General features: G+C 40.8%; 1 protein-coding gene across 1 annotated transcript in view; it reads right to left on the bottom strand.

The window, feature by feature from the left end:
• Positions 1-22,871, bottom strand: part of ppfia2 (PTPRF interacting protein alpha 2) — a 281,508-nt gene that overhangs the window by 131,085 nt on the left and 127,552 nt on the right. The window contains 2 exon segments of the mRNA XM_055650768.1: positions 5,982-6,146; positions 8,733-8,834. Of these exon segments, the coding sequence (XP_055506743.1) occupies positions 5,982-6,146; positions 8,733-8,834 (267 nt within the window).

Genomic DNA, 22,871 nt, shown 5'->3' with positions numbered 1-22,871 from the left:
CCATTTAAAATTGAGATAAGAAAAAAACTTCTCCAGAGAGTTGTGAATTTGTGGACTTCTCTGTCACGGAAGGCAGTGGAGGCCAATTCACTGGATTAATTTACAAGAGAGTCAGAGAGAGCTCTTGGGGCTAGCAAAATCAAGGGGTATGGGGAAAGGCAGGCACGGATTATTGATTGTGGACAATCAGCCATGATCACAATGAATGGCGATGCTGCATTGTAGGGCCGAATGGCCTCCTCCTGCACCTATTTTCTATGTTTCTCTGTTTCTATGAGACATTTGTTACAATGGGTGACCAATAACTAGAGATTGAAGATTTAAAGTTTAAAATGATCCAGAAGTGAAATAAGAATTTGTTTACAATCAGAAATTTTGGGGTCCGGAATATCTCCCAGGAAATGAGGCGGAAACTAATACCATAAATAATTTTAACAGGAATTTGGACAAATGTTTGAAGATAAGCAATCTATGATGTTAAGGATAACACTGGAGATGTGGGTCAAAGGAAAACTGCTCTCTCAAAATGTTAGCACAGATATGACCAAATGACTTGGCATACATTTCTACAGTACTATGTCAACCTAAATTTAAAAAATGTGACTCATTCAAAGACAAATAAATGGAAATTCTGGAAAATGGATTCTGGAAAAATCCATTAAGAATGAGCAATGTTATAAACTCAATATAAACCCAATATCTGTACGCACGAGTTGATTCTTGACAAATTCTCCAAACAGAATCATCAAAGTTGACTCTGTGTCAGTAACACAGCCATACCATCTCTACCAGAAGGAAGGAAGTTTGCATCATACAACTGGAATTTGAATGCCCTGCACAAGCCAAGAGAGAAAATTTCATCCAAGTATAAAGAAGAAAGCAGCACCTTAACTTTCAAGATGCATAAAAGGTGCTGAAAAATACAGCCAGCTGAAATTCAAACTTACTCTTTTGAATAAGAACACAAACCATTCTTTGATGTTCTACACACTATATTAATTCCACAAAGTTGTAACCTCATTGAAAACTGAAGCGTCACTTCACTAATACATGGCTATTATTTTTAGTTTCTATAGTATTGGCAGGATACATGCAAAACGAAAATACAACCTTCACGGTAAGATCTAATTATTTTAGCTCATCAGTAATGAAGAACAATTAAAATGAGATTCTTTCAATTCTTGAGATGTGGTATCATAGTCATACAGCATGGACATAGGTGCTTTGCTTCAATTCATCTGTCGATCAAAATGCCCCATCTAAACTATCCCATTTGCTCGTGTTAGGCCCATGTACTAATCCAAATGTTTTAAAAATGCTGTTATAGCATCTATCTAAAGGCCTCCCTTGCAGCTAGTTCCGCATTCCCAACACCATCTGACTGTCATAAAAGTTGACCTTCAGGTTCCTATTAAATCTTTCCCTCTCACCTTAAACCTATGGCCTCTACTTCTTGATTCCCTTACCCAAGGAAAAAGACATGATCTTATATACCTCTATAAGATCACCTTTCAGCCTCCTGTACTTCAAGATATAAAGTCCTAGCCTGCCCAACCTCTCGCTATAGCTCATGTCCTTGTGACCTGGCAATATCCTCGTAAAACTCCTCTGCACTCTTTCCAGCTTAATAACATCCCTCTTCTAGCAGGATGACCAAAACTGAACACAATAGACCAAATGCGAGCTTACCAACATTTTACAGAACTGTAATAAAGTCCCAACTTCTATACTAATTTCCTTGACCATTGAAAGCCAATGTTCTTCACCACCCTAACTATCTGTGAAATAAAATAGATAGACACCAGTGGTTCATCTTTCATGACCAGGCTTCTGAAGTCAAGTGGTAGGTAGGTTTCTTTAACCAAGCAGCCTTTAAATACCTTATCGCTGAAGAATCCCAGTACTGTTCATCCCAATACAATGCAACAATTGGATCAGCTCTACATGGGACAAATGATCAATTGTTGTATATTATTTCCCAGATGATTAACATGGAAGTTATTGGCCTTATCACAACAATCTTGTTACCCACTGCATCTCTGTTTCTTTATCACAATTAAGCTCATAATGATAATTCAATGAGTAGTACAGGATCGCACATAAAAAAATAATACTTAATATAGTTTAAAAATAAAGCATTAACCTATGGGCTACCTTTATGGGAAGAGCAGAGAGTTACTTCTTATGACATCAAGGTCATATCTAGGTTCCTATGTAAAACTAAATTAAATAAAATCCACAGAAATAAATTCAATGCAAGGTGTTACGCTTGACACTAGAGGAAGATTATCCTGAATACAGGAAGGCTATTACTCTAATCTCTGTATATTGATAGGGGAAGAAAACTTGGCCAAACAACATCAGATGCTTGATTAATAGATTACCATCTTTTATAACCTTATGAATTAAGCTCATCCCTTTATAAATTAATTTCATGGTTCACAGCAAATTGTACATCACATACATGCACTGGTTGTTATATATCAGAAAACATTCAGATCTCAGAATCATCAAGTAATGATAATTTCTAAAAGAACAATGTCAAAATGATACTTCTCAGTTAGGTTCTGTACAAACAAGAGAACAACTTGCCCCAACAGTTATGTCTTAAATGTAATGTGAATGAGTAATCCTGTAATTCATACGGTCTATTTGACTGGAACTGCTAATTAATCACACATAATGGATGATTTTATTTTGTGGACTCAAAGCAACTGGGATTCAAATTGATCACCATAGCTCACTCTTCAAGCCCACAACAAAATACAACTTTCGTCCCATTGTTATGGACCAATTTACACTATAACAATTAAAGTACAGTTGCCTATAAATTGTTGTGTGACCTGCAAAGATAACAGCATAGTGTTATAGCAAATGATTAGGCCATAATTTGTACCACTGAAGAGTATGTGAAGAAAAATACAGTGGGTCGATCAGGGAGTTGGATGTTAGCAGGTCAAAAGTCTGAGGCTCAATACAGCCTGGAGTTCGTTATGTTGGCTGGCTTAATAGCAAGGAACTGATGAATGTTTATCCATGGGGATAAATGTGTTGGTAGTTGTTTAATATCAAATGTCCTCTTGGGGTTTGAAGGGGTTGGAGGGGGGAGAGAGCAAAGTGGAGTAGTGTTAGCTGGTTGGACATTGATGTCCTAATCATGGGTTGGAATCAGGGTGGTCAGCTATCAAGCATTTTGGAAAGATTTGGGCACATGGTTCATCATTGAGGAATATTGATACTTGCAAGTTTTAATAATGCTAAAAAGGACACAAAGTGCTGGAGTAACTCAGTGTACAAGTCTGAAGAATGTGGATAGGTGATGATTTGGGTCGGGACCATTTTTCAGACTGATTGTGGTGAGGGGGAGAAAGCTGCAAGAGAGGAGGGCAGGATAATGCCCAAGTGATAGATAGATACACATCCGGGGAGGGTTAGGGGGAAGGGGTTTGTGGGGGGGAGGGAGGGAGGGAGGGAGGGAGGAGGGAGGGAGGGAGGGAGATGGTTGAAACGCAGATGGCTGGACAATGGCCAGAGATGAAAATACAAAAATACAAAAAATGTGAGTTAAGGAGTGCTAAATGTGAGGCCAGAGGAAGGAATATACGGGCAGGGGAGAGAAGAGGCGGGTATACTCTTTTCGTCATTATTTTTTAGGACTACTCACCGCCCCTTCCTTATTAAATGTTAGCTTCGACAGACCCTCTCCCCAATCAGTAATTCACTGTTGAACAAAATCAGCAACACCTTCACTCCTGACATTTTATAATGCTACTGTGGTTTGGGTTCCGCTACACATGCCTAGTTGAATTTTTGGAGTAGCTTTATTGAATTCAGAAATAGTGCATTACAAAAACGACCTTGTGACTCCCAGTTTCAGATGTGCAGCCCTAAAAAGTAGCGTGGTCGAATGTTGTGGACACCCCCCTCACACTGATCCCTTGCGCATTCAGGTTTAATGAATGGTTATCGTTTTTCTATATTTACTTGGAACATTTGGTGATGATAATAGCTTCCCATACAGCTCTATTTTTTGACCTTTTAATGCTAAATATAAACTATTGGAAGCATACTGAATACAGAAATAATGCCACAGTTCCCAGTCAGTATTAAAGGAAGTTAGTAATCATTGTATAACCACTCAGAGAAAGTAGAACCTTGATTTCCATAGTTTGTTAATATAATTTCGCGAAACATATTAATATAATTTCAGAACTACTTAATTATTTTTGATGTTTTGAGATCAATTTCGTGTCAGTTGTGCACAATGAATTTAAAATACAATCTGCAATCCACTTGATGATCATGTTTAGTTTGTATATATAAACAGACTTTTCATCACAGGGCCATTTACTACATTTGCATTAAAAATCTTCCTTGATGCATTATAATTGACCAACTCTGCCTTCATTCAAGAATCTAAATATGAAAAATGACTGTTAAGGCCATATTGATCCACTGCCACAGGGAGTATGGGGGGGCGGGGGGGGGGGGGTACGAAGTTGGGTAATTTGGGATGTGGTGCGCTCCTACCACCATTGATGTTTGGTTTCTGCTTGTTTCTCTGTGGCCAACATAAATGTTCCTTCTCAACTTTGAATTTAGCACTGACATTAATGCTTTAACAGGTTAGGTACAGTGGCAAGTCCTCTGATAAATTAAGAGACTCTGCAGAAATATGTTTGAATGATGAGCATAATACACAGTAATTTTTGCCCTAATATTTTCAACTTATTGATATGTCTTTTTCAATATGTTTAGTTCATTTATTAGAATGACGTGCTGCAAATTCAACACCTGAGAGAAATAAATGCATAACATGAACATTACAATAGAAAAGAAGAAATAAAGTAGTGCAACAGAATCCGAAGGGAAGGATTACTTGGTTAGCGATTTACGGAGAAAATGCTGGAGTAACTCAGCAGGCCAGGCAGCATCACTGGAGAGAAAGAATGGGTGAAGTTTTGGGTCGAGCCCCTTCTTCAGACTAGAGTCAGGGGAAAGGGAAATGAGTTATAGACGGTGAAGTAGAAATATAGAACAAATGAATGAAAGATATGCAAGAAAGTAACGATGATAAAGGAAACAGGTCATTGTTAGCTGTTTGCAAGGTGAAATTGCAGTTGCTGGTTTACAAGAAAAGACACAAAGTACATGGTGGATTCTGAAGAAAATGGCTTCAGTCTCTTTCATATCAAGTTGAAAGACATTTCAGTTTATTCCTCCAAAATGTCGGACAATTTCAAGACAATGGCAGGGTCAAGAGATGACGAATGGGTGGGGGGGGGGGGGGGGGTGAGCTGGGTAACATAATTGTATGTATGGAATCTGATAATAAATCGGATTAAAATAAAATATGTTAAAGCTATTCATTATTTCCACTTTTCACGACACTCTCGGGATTACTCCATGCAGATTACATTAAATTGGAAACTATGGAGCCCATAATGATTATCGGAACTTGATGTACGTAGAAGATCCATTATTTATACATGACATACTCTGTGAAACATTATCAGACCTCCAAAGACTTCAGTGCATTGCATCGATGCATTCACTTTGTGCAAAGCTCAATCACCTTTGTATAAATGCATAAAATATATAAGACTCAAAGCCAGATATGTATGTTTGCTGATTTTAACACAAAGCAATGTTATATCCTCAATATGTCTGGTTTCTTGATTTCTCACTCCGATTTGTTATACATTTGCTAAAAATCTCAGATAAACACCAATTTATCTGCACACAGAATTTTCATTTAAGCAGTGTTACATTTGGCCTTCATTCCATATTAGCCATTTAAGAAACAACAGTAAATACGGGAGATAATATCAAATATTTCTCACTTAACAAGTGTATACATTTTCATGGGATATGGAATTGCAAAATAATGTTTCCATGATTTCTTGAAATGTGTTCCATGCGAGCGTTACTTTCCTGTTGGTTGTGGGTTCACAGAATCTCCTCCTATGCAAGCTACTTACCTTCTCATCTAAAGCTTTATGGTGTTCAAAAAGTGACTTTAGTGCCTTCAAAACCTCAACTTCACTGGACACTCCTGAAGGAGACTGTGCCTGCCGTTTCACCACAGTCATTCTCAGTGATCGCTCATGCCTCGACACAAGACATTCCAAATGTTCCAACAAAAGCTGAAAGAAATAGTAAGATATTAGGTTTGCTCCATTTTACTTAACAGCCACAGGTGATTTTCAGTTTAGTTTATCAGTTCAGTTTATTGTCATGTGGACTGAGGTACAGTGAAAAGCTTTTGTTGCAATGCTAACCAGTCAGCAGAAAGACAAAACATGATTACAATTGAGCCATTTACAGTGTATAGATACATGATAAGGGAATAACGTTTAGTGCAAGGAAAAGGCAGCAAAGTCCGATCAAGGAATGATAGTAATTTTAGAGACAAAATCCACCGTAACTCTAGGTTCATATTTATTGTAACTTTTCCCACCTGTCCATTTTTGATAGCTATTTAGTCTTACTCACATAATTTGGAATTTGCATGATTTTTTATTTTAATCTCCATACAAAACAAAATAGTGCTTTGTAAAACACCCTTCCCTCGGATAGCTCATTCCTACTGAACATTATCTTTTGCTTGATTCAGATATTTAAGACAGCCCTAATGCATACAAGATAGCAATATTGTTAAAAAATTCCAAATGCGGAACTTCATCAAATTAAATTATGTCCAGGTTTTAAAATTCTGGTGCAGTTCTATTCTGTAACTCCAGTAAAAATGAAACTACCTAACAAACTCCTAATAGTTACATCAAAACGTATGTCAACTTCCTACAAGGGAAATGAAGAGAAGTAAAAGGTAGGCACAGTGAATTGGAAGCCATGTTCAGAGTTGTTGGCAGGGATGGATAGATTCAGAGGCTGAGTTAAAGTTCACTAGTTCAGGACAATTAAATCCTGCAGTGATTATTTGTTTCCTTCATATTTAATGGGTGCCTCTGGTCTACTGTAACAAAGAGTCAGATATCACTGAGAGGAAATGGCACTACATGCAGAATGTGTATACCAGACAGATCAGAGAGGATTGGGTTATAGAGAAAGGATGGATGTCTAGAAATCATAGAAAATCAAAATGAGTGAAAATCAGGTGGAATGGAACATATAAATGTGCAGATATAAAGATTATAATTGCATATGTAGGGGAAATTTATATAACCTGTAAGCATATGAAACATGAACGAGAAGAAACGGAAAAAAATGCACATATAAGGCTGCTTAGTGCATCAGCCTGATTGATTTGGGTTAAACAAATCACGAAATACAATTTGGGGACAAATTCTGGAATAAACTACATGCTATGGCAATTTATTTCACTTGGAAGTCTGTGAGCAAAGTAGTGCCGCAGGGAGCTGTGCTGGGACCTCAGTTGTTTGTGATATATATATATATAAAGGTGACTTGGACATAAATGTGTAAAACAAAAGACACAAAGTGCAGGCGTAACTTGTCTGAAGAAGGGACCTGACCCAAATCATCACCTATCCATGTTCTCCAGAGATACTGCCAACACTTTTTGGCTTTTTTTGTAAATGGGTATATGCAGTTCCTTGTACCTCCTTTGGACATAAATGTAGGTGAGTTTGTTGGTAAGTCTGCAGATGACACCAATTTAACTGGAGTTGCGGATAGTGAAGAAGCATTTCAAGGTATTTAGCGGGTTTATAGATCAACTACAGAAATGACTGGAGAAATGACAGATGATGTTTAATCCGAGAGGTGTTGCTCTTTGGGAGGTCGAATGAAAAGGGAAAGTACACAGTTAATGGCAAGACCTTTAACAGCATTAATGTTCAGAGGGATCTTGATGTCTAGGCCCATAACTCTTTGCAAGTGGCAACACAAGCAGATATAGTAGGAAAAAAGGCATATGGCATGCTTCCCCTTCATTGGATGGGGCATTGAGTATCAGAGCCAAGAAGTCTTGATGCAGCTCTACAAGACTCTGGTGTGCACGCAATATGTGAAGTGTTGGTTAACCCATTGCACAAGGGATGTGGAGGCTTTGGAAAAGGTGCAGAAGAGGTTTACCAGAATGCTGCCTGGATTAGATGGTATTAGCTACAAGGAGAGGTTGGGCAAATTTGTATGGTTTCCTATGGAACACCTAAGCCTGAGGGGAGACCTGATAGACTATATCAAATTATGAGAAGCTTAGAAAGGGTAAATAATTAGAACCCTTTCAGGGTGCAAACGTCAAAGACTAGAGGCCATAGCTTTAAGATGAAAGGGGCAAAGTTTAAAGGTGTTGTGCTGGGCAACCTTTTTTTACAAAGAGGTTGATGGGTGCTTGGAACATACTGCCAGGGGTGGTGGTGAAGGCAAATCCAAAAGTGGCATTTAAGAAGCTTTTACATATCAAATAGATATGCAGGGAATGGAGGAATATACATAATGCACAGGCAGATGTGATTATCTTAGCATCAAGTTTGACATGACAGTGTGGGCCGAAGGGCTTGTTCCTGTGTTGTACTTTTCTATGCTCTCTGTTCTTTGCTCTCATTGCAGTTTACAGATGATTTAGAAAATAGGTTTAATTTGTTGTTTATCCTGCTGATAAGGTGGTCTAACTTTAGCCATAGGTAGACAATAGCAAGAATATACTTGAACCCATATAAATAAAATCCCTGAAATAATCTGGGTGTGGTTTACTTCTCAAACATCTGGCTATTACAATTTCCAGGTTATATGCTTAGATAGCTTACTCTTGTGTTATTTCTCTCAGCTTTGAGTTCAGAAATTTCCTCTTCTTTTTCCAGCAGTTGTTCTCTGCATGCATTTAGCTCTTTTGTCAATGCAGCAAACTCCTGTTAAAGGATAAATTTTAAATATTAATGAATGCCTTAGTCTCCTAAACTTAATACATAGCACAAAAGCAAAACATTATTTTCTGGATACTACAACTTTTAACTATTTTAACTATTTTCTATTTTCACCCACCACAAACACTACGTTTCTTGTGTCAAAGAAAGTAATATAAAACTATTCCATTCACAAAGGATAAGTTTGTTTAAATTTAACATTGTGCTTCATTGGTATTGAATCATTGATAGATGAGTTGTTTATTGGCAGTTACATGTGGCCTTCCTGTTCATCCTCATCTGCCTAGGTATTCTATTCACATTGTTTCTCCACATGTTTTCCTTGAGCTGGGTCCAGAGATTGTTCTATTGGAAGGACGAATTTGCAGTAGTGGAATGGGGCATGATGACTCCCTTTTGGGTTTCCTGAGCAGCCCTCAAGACCTGCCCTGGCTGCAAGAATTCTATTGTAAAATAGCATTCATTTGCAAGACTCCAATGTGCGTAATTTGCAAGACTCTGATGCATTCCCCCTACTGGCATTCCTCCTCCAGCCCAGTGCCACTGGTTATGCAGAGACCACAGCTTATTAGTGTTAAAAATAAGTTGTGGCCTTGTGCGTAAACAAAATATTCAATAACAAAAAATTACCAAAATTGTGATATTCATGGTGGTGATAAAAAGCGTCATAGCAGAAAACATTTCCACGCAGGTGGAGAATTACCTCAACCAGTGTGTTTGCTGCTAATTGGTTCCAATAATTACAGAATGAAATGAATAATAGGTGAACCAGGCCCTCACACCATTCAAATTGGGAAAAGGGTTATTCAAGAAGTTAAGAACCCTTATTTGAACAGTTTTGTAATAGTTCTGCCAGACAGCAGGATTTTAAAACAGACATTGTAGCTTTTGACCATCAGGAAAAATTTGTGCCCCATGATATCTCAACCTGAAATTCATCCAGTCAATAATAGTAAGATTAAACGAGAACTTACCAGTTCGAAGTTTGATCATTATTTTATGAGTACGTTGAGGGAATACGTGAAGAACCCCGCCAGGACGCATGCGTGTCATTCTTCAAAGCAGCGGTGTGAAATCACAGATAACTGTAATGACTGAACATAGTAAGGTTAGAGAAGAAAATACCAGTTGAGTATATGATCAAGGGTGGGAGCGGAGGGCACGTATTCCCTCAACGTACTCCTCATAAAATAACGATCAAACTTCAAACTGGTAAGTTCTCGTTTAATCTTACTATTTTACTTCGGAGTCACGTGAGTGACTACATGAAGATTTCAAAGCTCTGTGATTTCATGCCGTGGAAACGAGTCCATGCATCACATCTGCCTTAATTGACTGTGGGAGGAATTGTGTTAACATGTTTAGACATGAATCCAACATTGAAATCCATGATAAATTGTTAACAACAAATTATAGCCCCTATTTATGGGGTGAAATTATATTACAGAACTTAAAATTGGCTCTGCAAAGTTCCAGTTTAACTACTGGTTTGTGGTAGAATAGTTGGAACATTTTCCCCTGATCCATCCTGCTGTCTCGAGGATTTTGTTCATTGGTACATCCAACTCCATAGCTGCCGATGTAGCTGCAGCCCTGGTGGAATAAGATTTGAATATGTTAGTATCCACCCCAGCTGTTATTAAAACCTGTTTCAGCCATCTGGAAATAGTTTGAACCGACACTTTTTTGTGGGTTGTTTGTGGCTGATTAGTAGTGCCATCTCATAGCCTCAGATGTTTTTGGTGTTCTCCATATATAACAATAATTGTCTTATTATACAGAGACGATATCTGTAGGGTAATCCCTATATTCTATTTTGAGGCCTGATAATCCCGGTCTGTTCTGTTTGACTAATTCGTAATGTGAAACGTTATATTCCTGTTGAAGATGTCATATGGTCCAGCCTTAACTTATGTACGACTGTACCCTTAGTGCCGTGACCAAAGCCATCAGCATGACTGTTTTGTGCGTCAGTCTTTGCAGGGACAGAGCTGTTGCTGGAGACCAATTCCTTAGCAACGTTGGGGCAATACTCATATCCCATTTTAGAGAGTACCTGGTTTTTGGGGGATTGATATTAAAAATTCCCCTAAGTTTGGTTACCACGGGTGAGTCCCAACAGAATGACGCTCTGATCCTCATCATAGATATGTTGAAAGGGCACTTCTGGCGCAGTTAATGGCACTGTAACTGAGCCCCTCATCATAATGGAGGCCTGCCAGGAATTCCAGAACAGACGTTATGTTCATCGAACTGTAGGTGATGTTGTTTCAGTGACAATATATCTCCCATTTCCTGACGTATACCAGATATAGTTTTTTGGTGGACTGTCTGTGGCCCGCTGAGATAATGTTCAATGTTCGGTCCGCCAGTCCCAGTTGCAGTAGAGGTGTCTTTAGACTCTACAAATTGATAGGTCTGTCGTTTTTGACATGGATGGGTTCCCCTGTTACGGGACAAACAAATAATCTGGTTGTTTCAGGATGGTGATACATGGTTAAAACCCATGTCGAGTATCACAGGGAACCATGGTTAAGTAGGCCAATCGTCTGGTTCCCAAGAAACACAGTTTGGTAACTGGTGATTAAGTCTTATTTTATTGAATTTGCGTGACCTGATGTCTGTCACTGAATTTTGGGTTACCTGGTAGGTAAGTAGCTGATATTCAAATATTTCTCTGGATACACCATTACCAAATTGTATTAGTCAGATTGTCACTCTGTAGTCTAACATGCTGGTGATTTATCCCAAAGCAGTATGACTTTAGGCCATAGAACGCACCCCACATTTCCAGGTAGTTTATGCCCAGTGTCTGTGATAATGATGTGCCTTTCATCTACCTCCACAGATGGAGACGGAAATTGGTAGTACCCCAACCAAGCGCACTGGCATCAGTTTGTAGCACTACTAAGGGTTTGCTGATAACAATAGGGTTGGAACAATGCCGAATGTTCTCCCTCCACCATTTTAATTCCATAAGCTTTGATTGGTGGCTTATTGGTCTGTCGAAATGACCAGTATTAACTTTGAGTGTTTGTATTTTTGCCCTTTGTAGATTTTTGGTAATACAAAGGTCCAAATTGTGTGGCTGGAAAGGCAGACACTATATGCCAATTACCCTTGCTACCAATCTGATAGACGGTTCACTGATGTCAGTGGGGTTGTTGCAGGCCTCAGTTAAGACTGTAGCCTTGTCCTTTGGTAAAGTCACCGACATGTGAGCTGTCAATAGTGAACCCCAAATAATCCATTATGTTGGTAGGCGTTAGTTCAGATTTAACTGGATGGATGATAACCCCAGTTTTCACCCAATTATATGGTGGCTGTTACAGCTAGTTAGGCCAAAGTTATGCCCACAATTAGTATGATCATGTGATTATGTATTTGGTAGAGCTCTATACTGCCAGAGCTGCCCCATCCAGTTGAATTTTTTTTAAATAACGTTTGTGATCAGTCCGTGTAGGCACTGAATAGTAAGCATCTTTTAGGTCGATGCTAGCCATGGAGTAGCCTTTGGAAATCAGTTCTTTAGCAGTTACCAGTTCCCATTTTGTACTGAATATATTGTACAATGTATTCAATTTGGTCAATTCGATGATGATGCGACTGTCACCATCTATTTTGTTTTTGGTAAAGATATAAGACACATATTCCAGCCAATCGTGTTGGGTTTACCCATTACCCCTTTTGCACAATTCAATGGTATATCCCTGGATACTGCTTAGGATATAAGTGTCTTAGTTGATATACACCATGTATCCAAAAGAGTGTAATCTCCCACCAATGTGTGTATTATCCACTCTTCGAAAATTTGTAAGGGACCAGACCCACCTACCTCCATTGTTACCAGTGGAAGTTTGCTTCTTCTGTGTGGTCTTCGTGGAGGTTGAGGCGCCGGAGTCTGGGTTTGTTTTTGGGTTGGGGGTTTGTGCATCTTCCAGGAAGGCCGGTCTGGGCTATGGTCTAAAAGACTGCTGTCCTGTATGCCCGGCCTTTGAGCTTTCATCAGCTTCTCTTGTTCTGCTGGTGGGTGCATAAGGGTGCTGTCTTTGGCTGTAGGAGAAACTTAATGTTGTCGCCTTTATGAGCCCCAGGGCTTTCCTAAGTCCTGCTCCGACATGTTTCCAGATGCTATTTCCACGACTGGAACATTCAGGGATACGCAGTTTCCTGGTCCCAAGTATTTTTGCAGTGGTGTCCATCGTGGTCTGGCTGTATGTATTTGGACACCATGACCAATAGATTTTGCCTTCCTGCACTCCCTGCACACTTGTAGTTTTGTTCGTCAAAACCCCGTCAGCCCAGAATTGACCCCCCAGTACTCCCCTCTGACGAGAGAGATGCACTGTGCAGCCCTACGTAAGGTGCTGCTGTGGGTGTTTTTTATATCCCCACGGTGACTAGACTCCATCTCCCGGAGTCTGTCATTTTGGAGCTCTGCTCCATAAGCCGCTCCAACCGGATCCAGCGCTCAAAGTCGCTGGCCGCTCGCGGCTGCTCAAAGTCGGACTAATCAGTCAACGACTCTTTTGGTTTTCGTCTTGCCTTCCCGCCCAGACGCAGAGTTTAATCTGGGTGGTGCGGGGGCGAAGTCTGGCACAGCTGTTCCCTTACGGGTGATTCCTGTGCCGCCGGCCGCTGCTGGATGATGCGTGTCCGCATCTCCGCGGTCTTCCCCAGACAGCGTTGTCGCAGCTCTGGTCGACTTCTCCTTGTGCATGTTTGTTTTTGGTTCAGGGGGTGTCTTGTTTGCCCCCCCCCGCTGGGCTATGGTTGTAGCCAGCATCTTCAATAAAGATGTCTAAAAGACCGCTGTCGCCAGCTTTCCTTGTAGGCTGTAGGGTCACCTTTATGAGCCCCAGGGCTTTCCTAAGTCCTGCTCCGACATGTTTCCAGATGCTATTTCCACGACTGGAACGCATACGCACTTACAGTGGTGTCCATCTGCAGGTCCAGGCTTAAAACTTGCTAGACTCCATCTCCCGGAGTCTGTCATTTTGGAGCTCTTAGTGACTTTTTTGGAACGTCTGGCCCGAAGTCCACAGCTGTCCCCTGTCCCTCCTCCCCCCGACCTTTGCCAGCTCTGGTCGACTTCTTTGCCTTGTGCATGTTTCCCCCACCTGTAGAACAGTATGGGAACAATGACCGCAGTATCACTTACCTGCAGGTCCAGGCTTAAAACTTGCCGTTATGGGGGAACGTCCTTCCACCCCTCCTCCTGCCATTTTGACTTGTCAAAGCCAACGGCTCCGTTCTGTATAGTCTCCCGCCCAGCCATGGTGTTTAATCTGGCCAGTGCGGGAGCGAAGTTGGGCACAGCTGTTCCCTTACGGGTGATTCCTGTGCCGCCTGCCGTTGTTTGCACAGCTCTCCATGTTTCCCCACCTGTGAAACAGTATGGGGAGAATAAAGACCGCAGTTTCACTTACCTGCAGGTCCAGGTTTAAACTGTCGCTACGGGGGAACATCGTTCCACCCCGCCTCCTGCCGTTTCGACTTTTCAAAGTCGACGGCCCCATTCTGAATAGTCTCCTGCCCGGCCGTGGTGTTCTGGCCGGCGCGGGACCAAAAGTCGGCACAGCTGATCCCACTTATGGGGCTTGTGCCTTCAGCTGCTGCTGGCTCCCGCAACTTCGCGGTCCTCCCCAGCCAGCTTCACTCGCAGCACTTGTGGACACTATTTTGTCCAGCTTCCCTCCCTGTGTAAAAACAGCGCGGGGACAAAAAACTACCGCAGAGTAAGTCACTTACTTGCAGGTCGCGGTTTCAAACTTACCGCTGCGGGGGAACGCTCCACCCCGCCTGTCGTTTCACAAGTGTGAAAGCGATATGGCACGCATGCGTCCTGGCGGGGTTCTTCACGTAGTCACTCACGTGACTCCGAAGTAAAATTAATGTTTACTTTAAACATAGGCATAATGATATTCATCTTATTTCTCTCAACATATAGTTCATATAGGGTGTGGATATTTTAGTTTAGTTTAGAGAGACAGAATGGAAACAGGCATTTCGGCCCACCGAGTCGACGCCAACCAGTTCACACTAGTTATATGTTATTACCACTTTCTCATCCACTCCCTACATACCAGGGGCAATTTACAGAGGCCAATTAACCTACAAACCTACATGTCTTTAGGATGTGTGAGGAAACCGAAGCATCCCAAGGAAACCCATGCAATCACAGGGAAAAGGTGCAAACTCCACATGGTCACCGCCTGTGGTCAGGATCGAACCTGGGTCTCTGGTGCTGTGAAGCAGTGGCTCCAGCAGATGTCACCCTGAAGTTTCACAAGTTATTACAGGCCAGTTTAAGAAAACTGTAACTGAAGGTATATGTGGACTGTGGCACCCAATCCATTATTAAATTGAAATACTGTAGCAGCGCCTGCTGGCGCACGCAGATATTGAACCCGGTGTTCGGAAGCCGTGGTCACGTGACTCGGGAGGGGCTGCTTGTTTTGCGCGTTTTTTCACTTGCGCGCGTTAGTTCAGCGCTGATCACCGTTGTGGGCAGACGAGTCTGGAAAGCCTGTATACTGGATATCGAACTTTTGAATAAAGATCTGTTGAAAACTCCAGTAGTCGTTTCTCAGACCACTAAAATAGAGTATTTATTCACCAATCTACACTTTGTTTCAGAGGTTGCTTGAGAAGCACAAGAATTAAGGATAAGCAAAAATTCAATCATAATCTTACTACTGACGACAAAATTGCCATCTGCTTTTCAAACACCCCGCAGGGAAAGGATTCATTACTCTTAGCTCTCTGCCCTTTATGACTTCAGAGCCACAACTTTCCAGATGACAATTCAATGGACTATGAAATGGCTTAATCTCTTCAGTTATATCAGATAGATAAAAGAAAAATAATACTGTAGTTAGGTATAAGCTTGTCATACACCAAAGTCAATTGTAATCCAGTTCATCTTGCAAACATTGGGTAACTGGTGTCTAAACTGGAAAAGTTGCTCTACAGACCAGTCAACTAACAATCTGACATGGGTATACTCACAACCTTTATGTTGCAGATATCTGAAGAAGGGTCTCAACCCAAAATGTTACCTATTCCTTCTCTCCAGAGATGCTGCCTGTCCCACTGAGTTACTCCAGCATTTTGTGTCTAGCTCCATAACCATCGATACATAGGTCCGGTACTACTGACCAGATAGGACCACCAGCAAAAAGTTTCACAGGAACGTTGCCTGAATTGCAATGAGGAGACATGTAGAGGAACCAAAGAGAGAGCAGGCTATTCTAGACTGGGTATTGAGTAATGAGGAAGGGTTAATTAGCAGTCTTGTTGTGTGTGGCCCCTTGGGCAAGAGGGACCATAATATGGTTGAGTTCTTCATTAGGATGGAGAGTGACATAATTAATTCAGAAACAAGGGTTCTGAACTTAAAAAAAGGTAACTTTGAGGGTATGAGACATGAATTGGCCAAGATAGACTGGCAATTGATTCTTAAAGCGTTGACGGTGGATGTGCAATGGAAGGCATTTAAAGACTGCATGGATGAACTACAACAATTGTTCATCCCAGTTTGGCAAAAGAATAAATCAGGAAACGTAGTGCATCCGTGGATAACAAGGGAAATCAGGGATAGTATCAAAATAAAAGATGAAGCATACAAATTAGCCAGAAAAAGCAACCTACCAGAGGACTGGGAGAAATTCAGAGTCCAGCAGATGAAGGGCTTAATTAGGAAAGGGAAAATATATCATGAAAAAAAACTGGCAGGCAACGTAAAAACTGACTGCAAAGGTTTTTATAGATATGTGAAGAGAAAAAAATTAGTTAAAACAAATATAGGTCCCTTGCAGTCAGAAACAGGTGAATTGATCATGGGGAACAAGGACCTGGCAGACCAATTGACTAACTACTTTGGTTCTGTCTTCACGAAGGAAGACATAAATAATCTGCCGGAAATAGCAGAGGACCGGGGTCAAATGAGATGGAGGAACTGAGTGAAATCCAAGTTAGCCGTGAAGTGGTGTTAGGTAAATTGAATGGATTAAAGGCCGATAAATCCTCAGGGTCAGATAGGCTGCATCCCAGAGTACTTAAGGAAGTAGCCCAGAAATAGTGGATGTATTAGTGATAATTTTTCAAAACTCTTTAGATTCTGGAGTAGTTCCTGAGGATTGGAGGGTAGCTAATGTAACCCCACTTTTTAAAAAGGGAGGGAGAGAGAAAACGGGGAATTACAGACAAGCTAGTCTAACATCGGTAGTGGGGAAACTGCTAGTCAGTTATTAAAGATGGGATAGTAGCACATTTGGAAAGTGATGAAATCATTGGAAAAAGTCAGCATGGATTTATGAAAGGTAAATCATGTCTGACAAATCTTATAGAATTTTTCGAGGATGTAACTAGTAGAGTGGATAAGGGATAATGTGCTATATCTTGACTTTCAGAAGATTTTCGACAAGGTCCCACATAAGAGATTAGTATGCAAACTTAAAGCACACGGTATTGGGGGTTCAGTATTGACGTGGATACAGAACTGGCTGGCAGACAGGAAGCAAAGAGTAGGAGTAAACGGGTCCTTTTCACAATGGCAGGCAGTGACTAGTGGGCTACCGCAAGGCTCAGTGCTGGGACCCCAGCTATTTACAATATATATTAATGATTTGGACGAGAGAATTGAATGCAACATCTCCAAGTTTGCGGATGACAGGAAGCTGGGGGGCAGTGTTAGCTGTGAGGAGGATGCTAGGAGGCTGCAAGGCGACTTGGATAGGCTGGGTGAGTGGCAGATGCAGTATAATGTGGATAAATGTGAGGTTATCCATTTTGGTGGCAAAAACAGGAAAGTAGACTGTTATCTGAATGATGGCCGATTAGGAAAAGGGGAGATGCAACGAGACCTGGGTGTCCTGGTACACCAGTCATTGAAAGTAGGCATGCAGGTGCAGCAGGCAGTGAAGAAAGCAAATGGTATGTTGGCATTCATAGCAAAAGGATTTGAGTATAGGAGCAGGGAGGTTCTACTGCAGTTGTACAGGGTCTTGGTGAGACCACACCTGGAGTATTGCGTACAGTTTTGGTCTCCTAATCTGAGGAAAGACATTCTTGCCATAGAGGGAGTACAGAGAAGGTTCACCAAACTGATTCCTGGGATGTCAGGACTTTCATATGAAGAAAGACTGGATAGACTGGGCTTGTACTCGCTAGAATTTAGAAGATTGAGGGGGGACCTTATAGAAACTTACAAAATTGTTAAGGGGTTGGACAGGCTAGATGCAGGAAGATTGTTCCCGATGTTGGGGAAGTCCAGAACAAGGGGTCACAGTTTAAGGATAAGGGGAAAATCTTTTAGGACCGAGATGAGAAAAACGTTTTTCACACAGAGAGTGGTGAATCTTTGGAATTTTCTGCCACAGAAGGTAGTTGAGGTCGTTGGGGTATGGAGAGAAGGCAGGTACAGGATACTGAGTTGGATGATCAGCCATGATCATATTGAATGGCGGTGCAGGCTCGAAGGGCCGAATGGCCTACTCCTGCACCTATTTTCTATGTTTCTATGTTTCTCTGTGTGAACAGGTGATAGATAGTCGGTGTGGACTCTGTGGGCTGATGGGCCTGTTTCCAGGCTGCATCTCTAAACTAAACTAAAACCCTTAGGTATTACTTCTGAAGAAGGTGGTGGAGGCTAGCTATCCAAAGACACAAGACCATTACTGTCCAAATCCCAGCATCACATCAGTTGCATTTGAATTACAAAATGCGGAAAGACATCAGTAATCATGAAACATTAATAGCCAGCAAGGAATGATATTTGTTGAATGTAACCCTCGGCTCACGTTGGTGACACTTATTGGGTCTCTGAAATAGCCCTAACAGCCACTTAGGGATGAGCAATAAATAAAGGTCTTGCCAGTCCAGCTCAGAAGTACCGTGTCAGTTTTTACCGCATGGTACGGAAGTGAGCAAATCCGTTGCTAAGGAAACTGTACTGAAAAAAAGACGAAATACAAAGTAGCAGCCAAATGAAAGCCAAATGTAGAAAGAGAGCATGAAATCTGAATTAATCAAAATGTTTCTTGGAAGAAATAGTGTTGTTTATCTGATATTGAAACTTTTATATGATCAACCCAAATCAAAATCATTCTTTGCAAATAAATAATGGTTGCAGAGGTCGTACTACGGACAATAATGGTTGCAGAGGTCCTACTACGGACAAATGATTCTAACAACATATTACCCATAAAGCTCTTCCAGGACGCATGGCAAGATTAGTATGGTTGTTCATTGACTTACAAAGAGCAACATCTCAGTTCATTTCAATCCATTAGAAAAGCTTATCCAGAAGCACCAAAGTGTTGTCCTTTACTTCACAAAATAATTAGTCAATTGATTCAATACGGGGCGACTGACACTGACTGAATATGCATAGGTGATAGAACAGTCAAGTCAAAGAAAATAAAATAAAATATGTGTAGAAAGAAACTGCAGATGCTGGTTTAAACCGAAGATAGACACACACAGCTGGAGTAACTTAGCGGGACAGGCAGCATCTCTGGAGAGAAGGAATGGGTAACGTTTTGGGTCGAAACCCTTCCTTATTAAGCTCGAAATAGTGCAGAGAAGATCTATGAGGATGTTGCCAGATCACATGGGCCTGAGCTATAGGGAGGTTGGGCAGGCTAGGACTTTATACCTTGGAGTACAAGTGGGTGGAGGGTGATCTTATCGATGTATATAAGATCATGAGTCTTTTTCCCAGGGTAAGGGAATCAAGTAGAGGCCATAGGTTGAAGGTGAGAGGGAAAGATTTAATAGGAACCAGAAGGTCAACATTTTCATTCAGACAGTATGGAACTAGCTGCCAGGGGAGGCCGTTGAGATAGATACAATAACAGCTTCAGGCTGAAGAAGACTAACTACAGAAGACTGACGCCAGACTTCAGTCTGAAGAAGGGTCTCGACCCGAAACGTCACCTGTTCCTTCTCTCTGGAGATGCTGCCTGTCCCGATGTGTTACTCCAGCATTTTGTGTCTTATCTTCAAAATTAAATTGACAAGGTTAAAAAGGGGTGCCAATTTGCTTGTATCTTTTTGACAATCTCATGAAATCAAAATCAACCTCAGTATCTCCAAATAATCCAAGAAGATTGGAAAATGAAAGGAAAAATAATCACCTTTTATTACTAAGTGACAGTCTGTAACACGATGAAGTAATGTACCATATTATTGATAGAAACCATATTATATATTGAGAAAGCAAGATTCTGCCAAATTAATTGAAATTATATATGATAAGGATCAGGTATATCAGGAACGGATGCAAGAGTCATGCCACGTTTGGGTATCAAAAGCTTGAAACATTAGGAGAAAGTAAAGACTGAGGCAAATAAAGTTTGAGTGTGGCCCAGAATAAAAAAAGGCTAGAAAGCAAAAATTTGATTTTGCCACAGTGATGAAATTTGAAGGAGGAACAGACAAGATGCTGTAAATGGAGTTTTAAAAGAAAAAGAATGGAAAAAATAACAACGATAGTGATAATTTAATAGAAAGGTTGTAATGTTAGAGATGGAAAGGAGTCACTTCATCCAGGGTTATGAGGGTTAGAAGAATTTTCTCTTACGGAAAGCGTAAATCTTCTGGGACTAATATCTTATTTCCTTCCTTGTTCTAACATCACTCTTATTATTGTACTATTATCAACCCAAAGGATTATCTCTGTTTCTCTCTCCACATTATTTTGGTTTTAGTATTCAAGTTTTGAGTTGTTTTATTGAGCTGAGAATGTTTGAGGGGAATAAAGGGTGACAATGAAAGTTTGCTCAAGCAGCTTCAGCAACGTAGGAGAACTGAGAGTACCATTTTGAGTTAGAGGATTGGAGTATGGTTCACAATGTCAATAAAGACTGCTTATGGCGAAAGATTGACAGCTTTCAAAATATTTTGAGCCAACACTTAAAAGTCAAACACCGAGAAGATGACACACATATTATACTGTATGTGTCACTGAGGAAGCTCAATGGCACGGCATTTGATGTTTTGCAATTCTAATAGTAAATGCTGAGAACAAGATGTTATGCCTAAATTGAAGATCGTTATAAGTAGTCTGCATTTGATTCGCCAGAACATATAATGTTTATGGTCTTACTGCTATCATTCTATCCATAAATTAAATTATTAATTTTTCGAGAATTATTATTAGTTTAGTTAGAGAAAAAATGACAGAAGAAAAGTCATATATATCTTTCCCATAATTAACCATAAGACAGCTTTTGCATTACAAATATTCACCATCCCTCCCCCACCCAAGTCACACTCCATCTCTCCCCCACCAGCTTCTCATTCTCACTCAGCAAACAGCTAACAATGGCCTGTTTCCTTTATCATCATTACTTTTTTGCATATTTTCATTCATTTGTTCTATATCTCACTACATCACCATCTATATCTCTCGATTCACATTCCCCTAATTCTAGACTGAAGAAGGGTCTCGACCCGAAATGTCACGTGTTCCTTCTCCCCAGAGATGCTGCCTGTCGCGCAGCTTTACTCCAGCATTTTGTGTCTATTTTCAGTTTCAACCAGTATCTGCAATTCCTTCCAACACATATGAAATACATGTTCCATATCAGCAAGGAATGTCAGCATATCAATAATATCACTGACAATATTACTGAGGTGGTATAACACCATCTTTAAAATAGCTTTGCTGAAAATTAGATTATTAGGGAAATAAATAGCTGGCACTGTGGTTCATAGCACCATTGTGTAAAGTCTTAAAACTAGTTATAAAACATGTCACATTAGCAGTTTCTTCAATCTGCTCGCTATACTGGTGTGGAGTTAGATTCATTGAATACAGTTTCAGCTAAGCTTCTTTATGAATTGTGTATTTTTGATGAAATGGAGATGCAAGACTAAAGTCACGGTGGCGCAGCAGTAGAGTTGCTGCCATACAACGAATGCAGCGGCGGAGATCCGGGTTTGATCCCGATTACGGGTGCTGTCTGTAAAGAGTTTGTACGTTCTCCCTGTGACCTGCGTGGGTTTTTCCCCGAGATCTTCGGTTTCCTCCCACATTTCAAAGAAGTACAGGTTTGTAGGTTAATTGGCTTGGCAAATGTAAAAATTGTCCCAAGTGGGTGTAGAATAACGTTAATGTGTGGGGGATTGCTGGTCGGCGAGGACCCGGTGGGCTGAAGGGCCGGTTTCGATGCTGTATCTCTAAACGTTATTCAGAACTAGGCATGGAAGATTTAGCAATCGTCTACAAAATCCACCATTCGAAGATAGTTAAAAATAGCCTGCATCAGATTTATTAACACCTGCTGGTAAAAACCTTTCTGCTCCTATTGATATCATTTTGTTCTCACCACAAGTTTAACAGGTACTTGTATGGCTGGAACGTCATGGTTACAAGTCACTGCAGTAATGGAAAACAAATAAAACCAAAGATGCTGAAATCTAAAACATAATGAGAAATTATGAAACTACTCAGTCAGTCAAGCAGCATTAGTGGAAAGTGAAACTTAATGTTTCAGGTTGAAGACCCTACCTCAGAGCTAAGTAGGAGAGAAAGGTAGACACAACATGCTGGAGTAACTCAGCAGGACAGGCAGAATTTCTGGAGAGAAGGTATGGGCTACGTATTGGGTCGAGACCCTTCTTCAGACGGGAAAGGTATCGCCCATTCCTTCTCTCCAGAGATGCTGCCTGTCCCGCTGACTTACTCCAGTATTTTGTGTCTACCTTCGATTTAAACTAGCATCTGCAGTTTTTTCCTGCATGAGAAAGCAAATTAGACCAGGTAACAGAGAAAGTGGGAGTAAGCAATAAGTGGAACAAAGAGGATGTCATGAATAAAGTGAAATGGTGGCAAATGAATGGACTGTTAAGGTCATTTGCCTGTGTAATGTGTTGATTTTGTATAGTCTGGGTTACTGGGACATGCTGAACTGGCCGGAGTATACAATCGAGATAAAAGGGAGAGAGGAGGAATATGTACAAATGGCTAGTTCTGATGCAAACAGAAAGAAAGAGCAAGTTGGAGAATTCAAT

Source organism: Leucoraja erinacea, chromosome 19 (assembly GCF_028641065.1).
Source record: "Leucoraja erinacea ecotype New England chromosome 19, Leri_hhj_1, whole genome shotgun sequence".
Lineage (NCBI taxonomy): Eukaryota > Metazoa > Chordata > Chondrichthyes > Rajiformes > Rajidae > Leucoraja > Leucoraja erinaceus.
The sequence above is the reverse complement of the archived record's forward strand: the minus strand, read 5'-3'. Positions and strand labels throughout refer to the sequence as shown.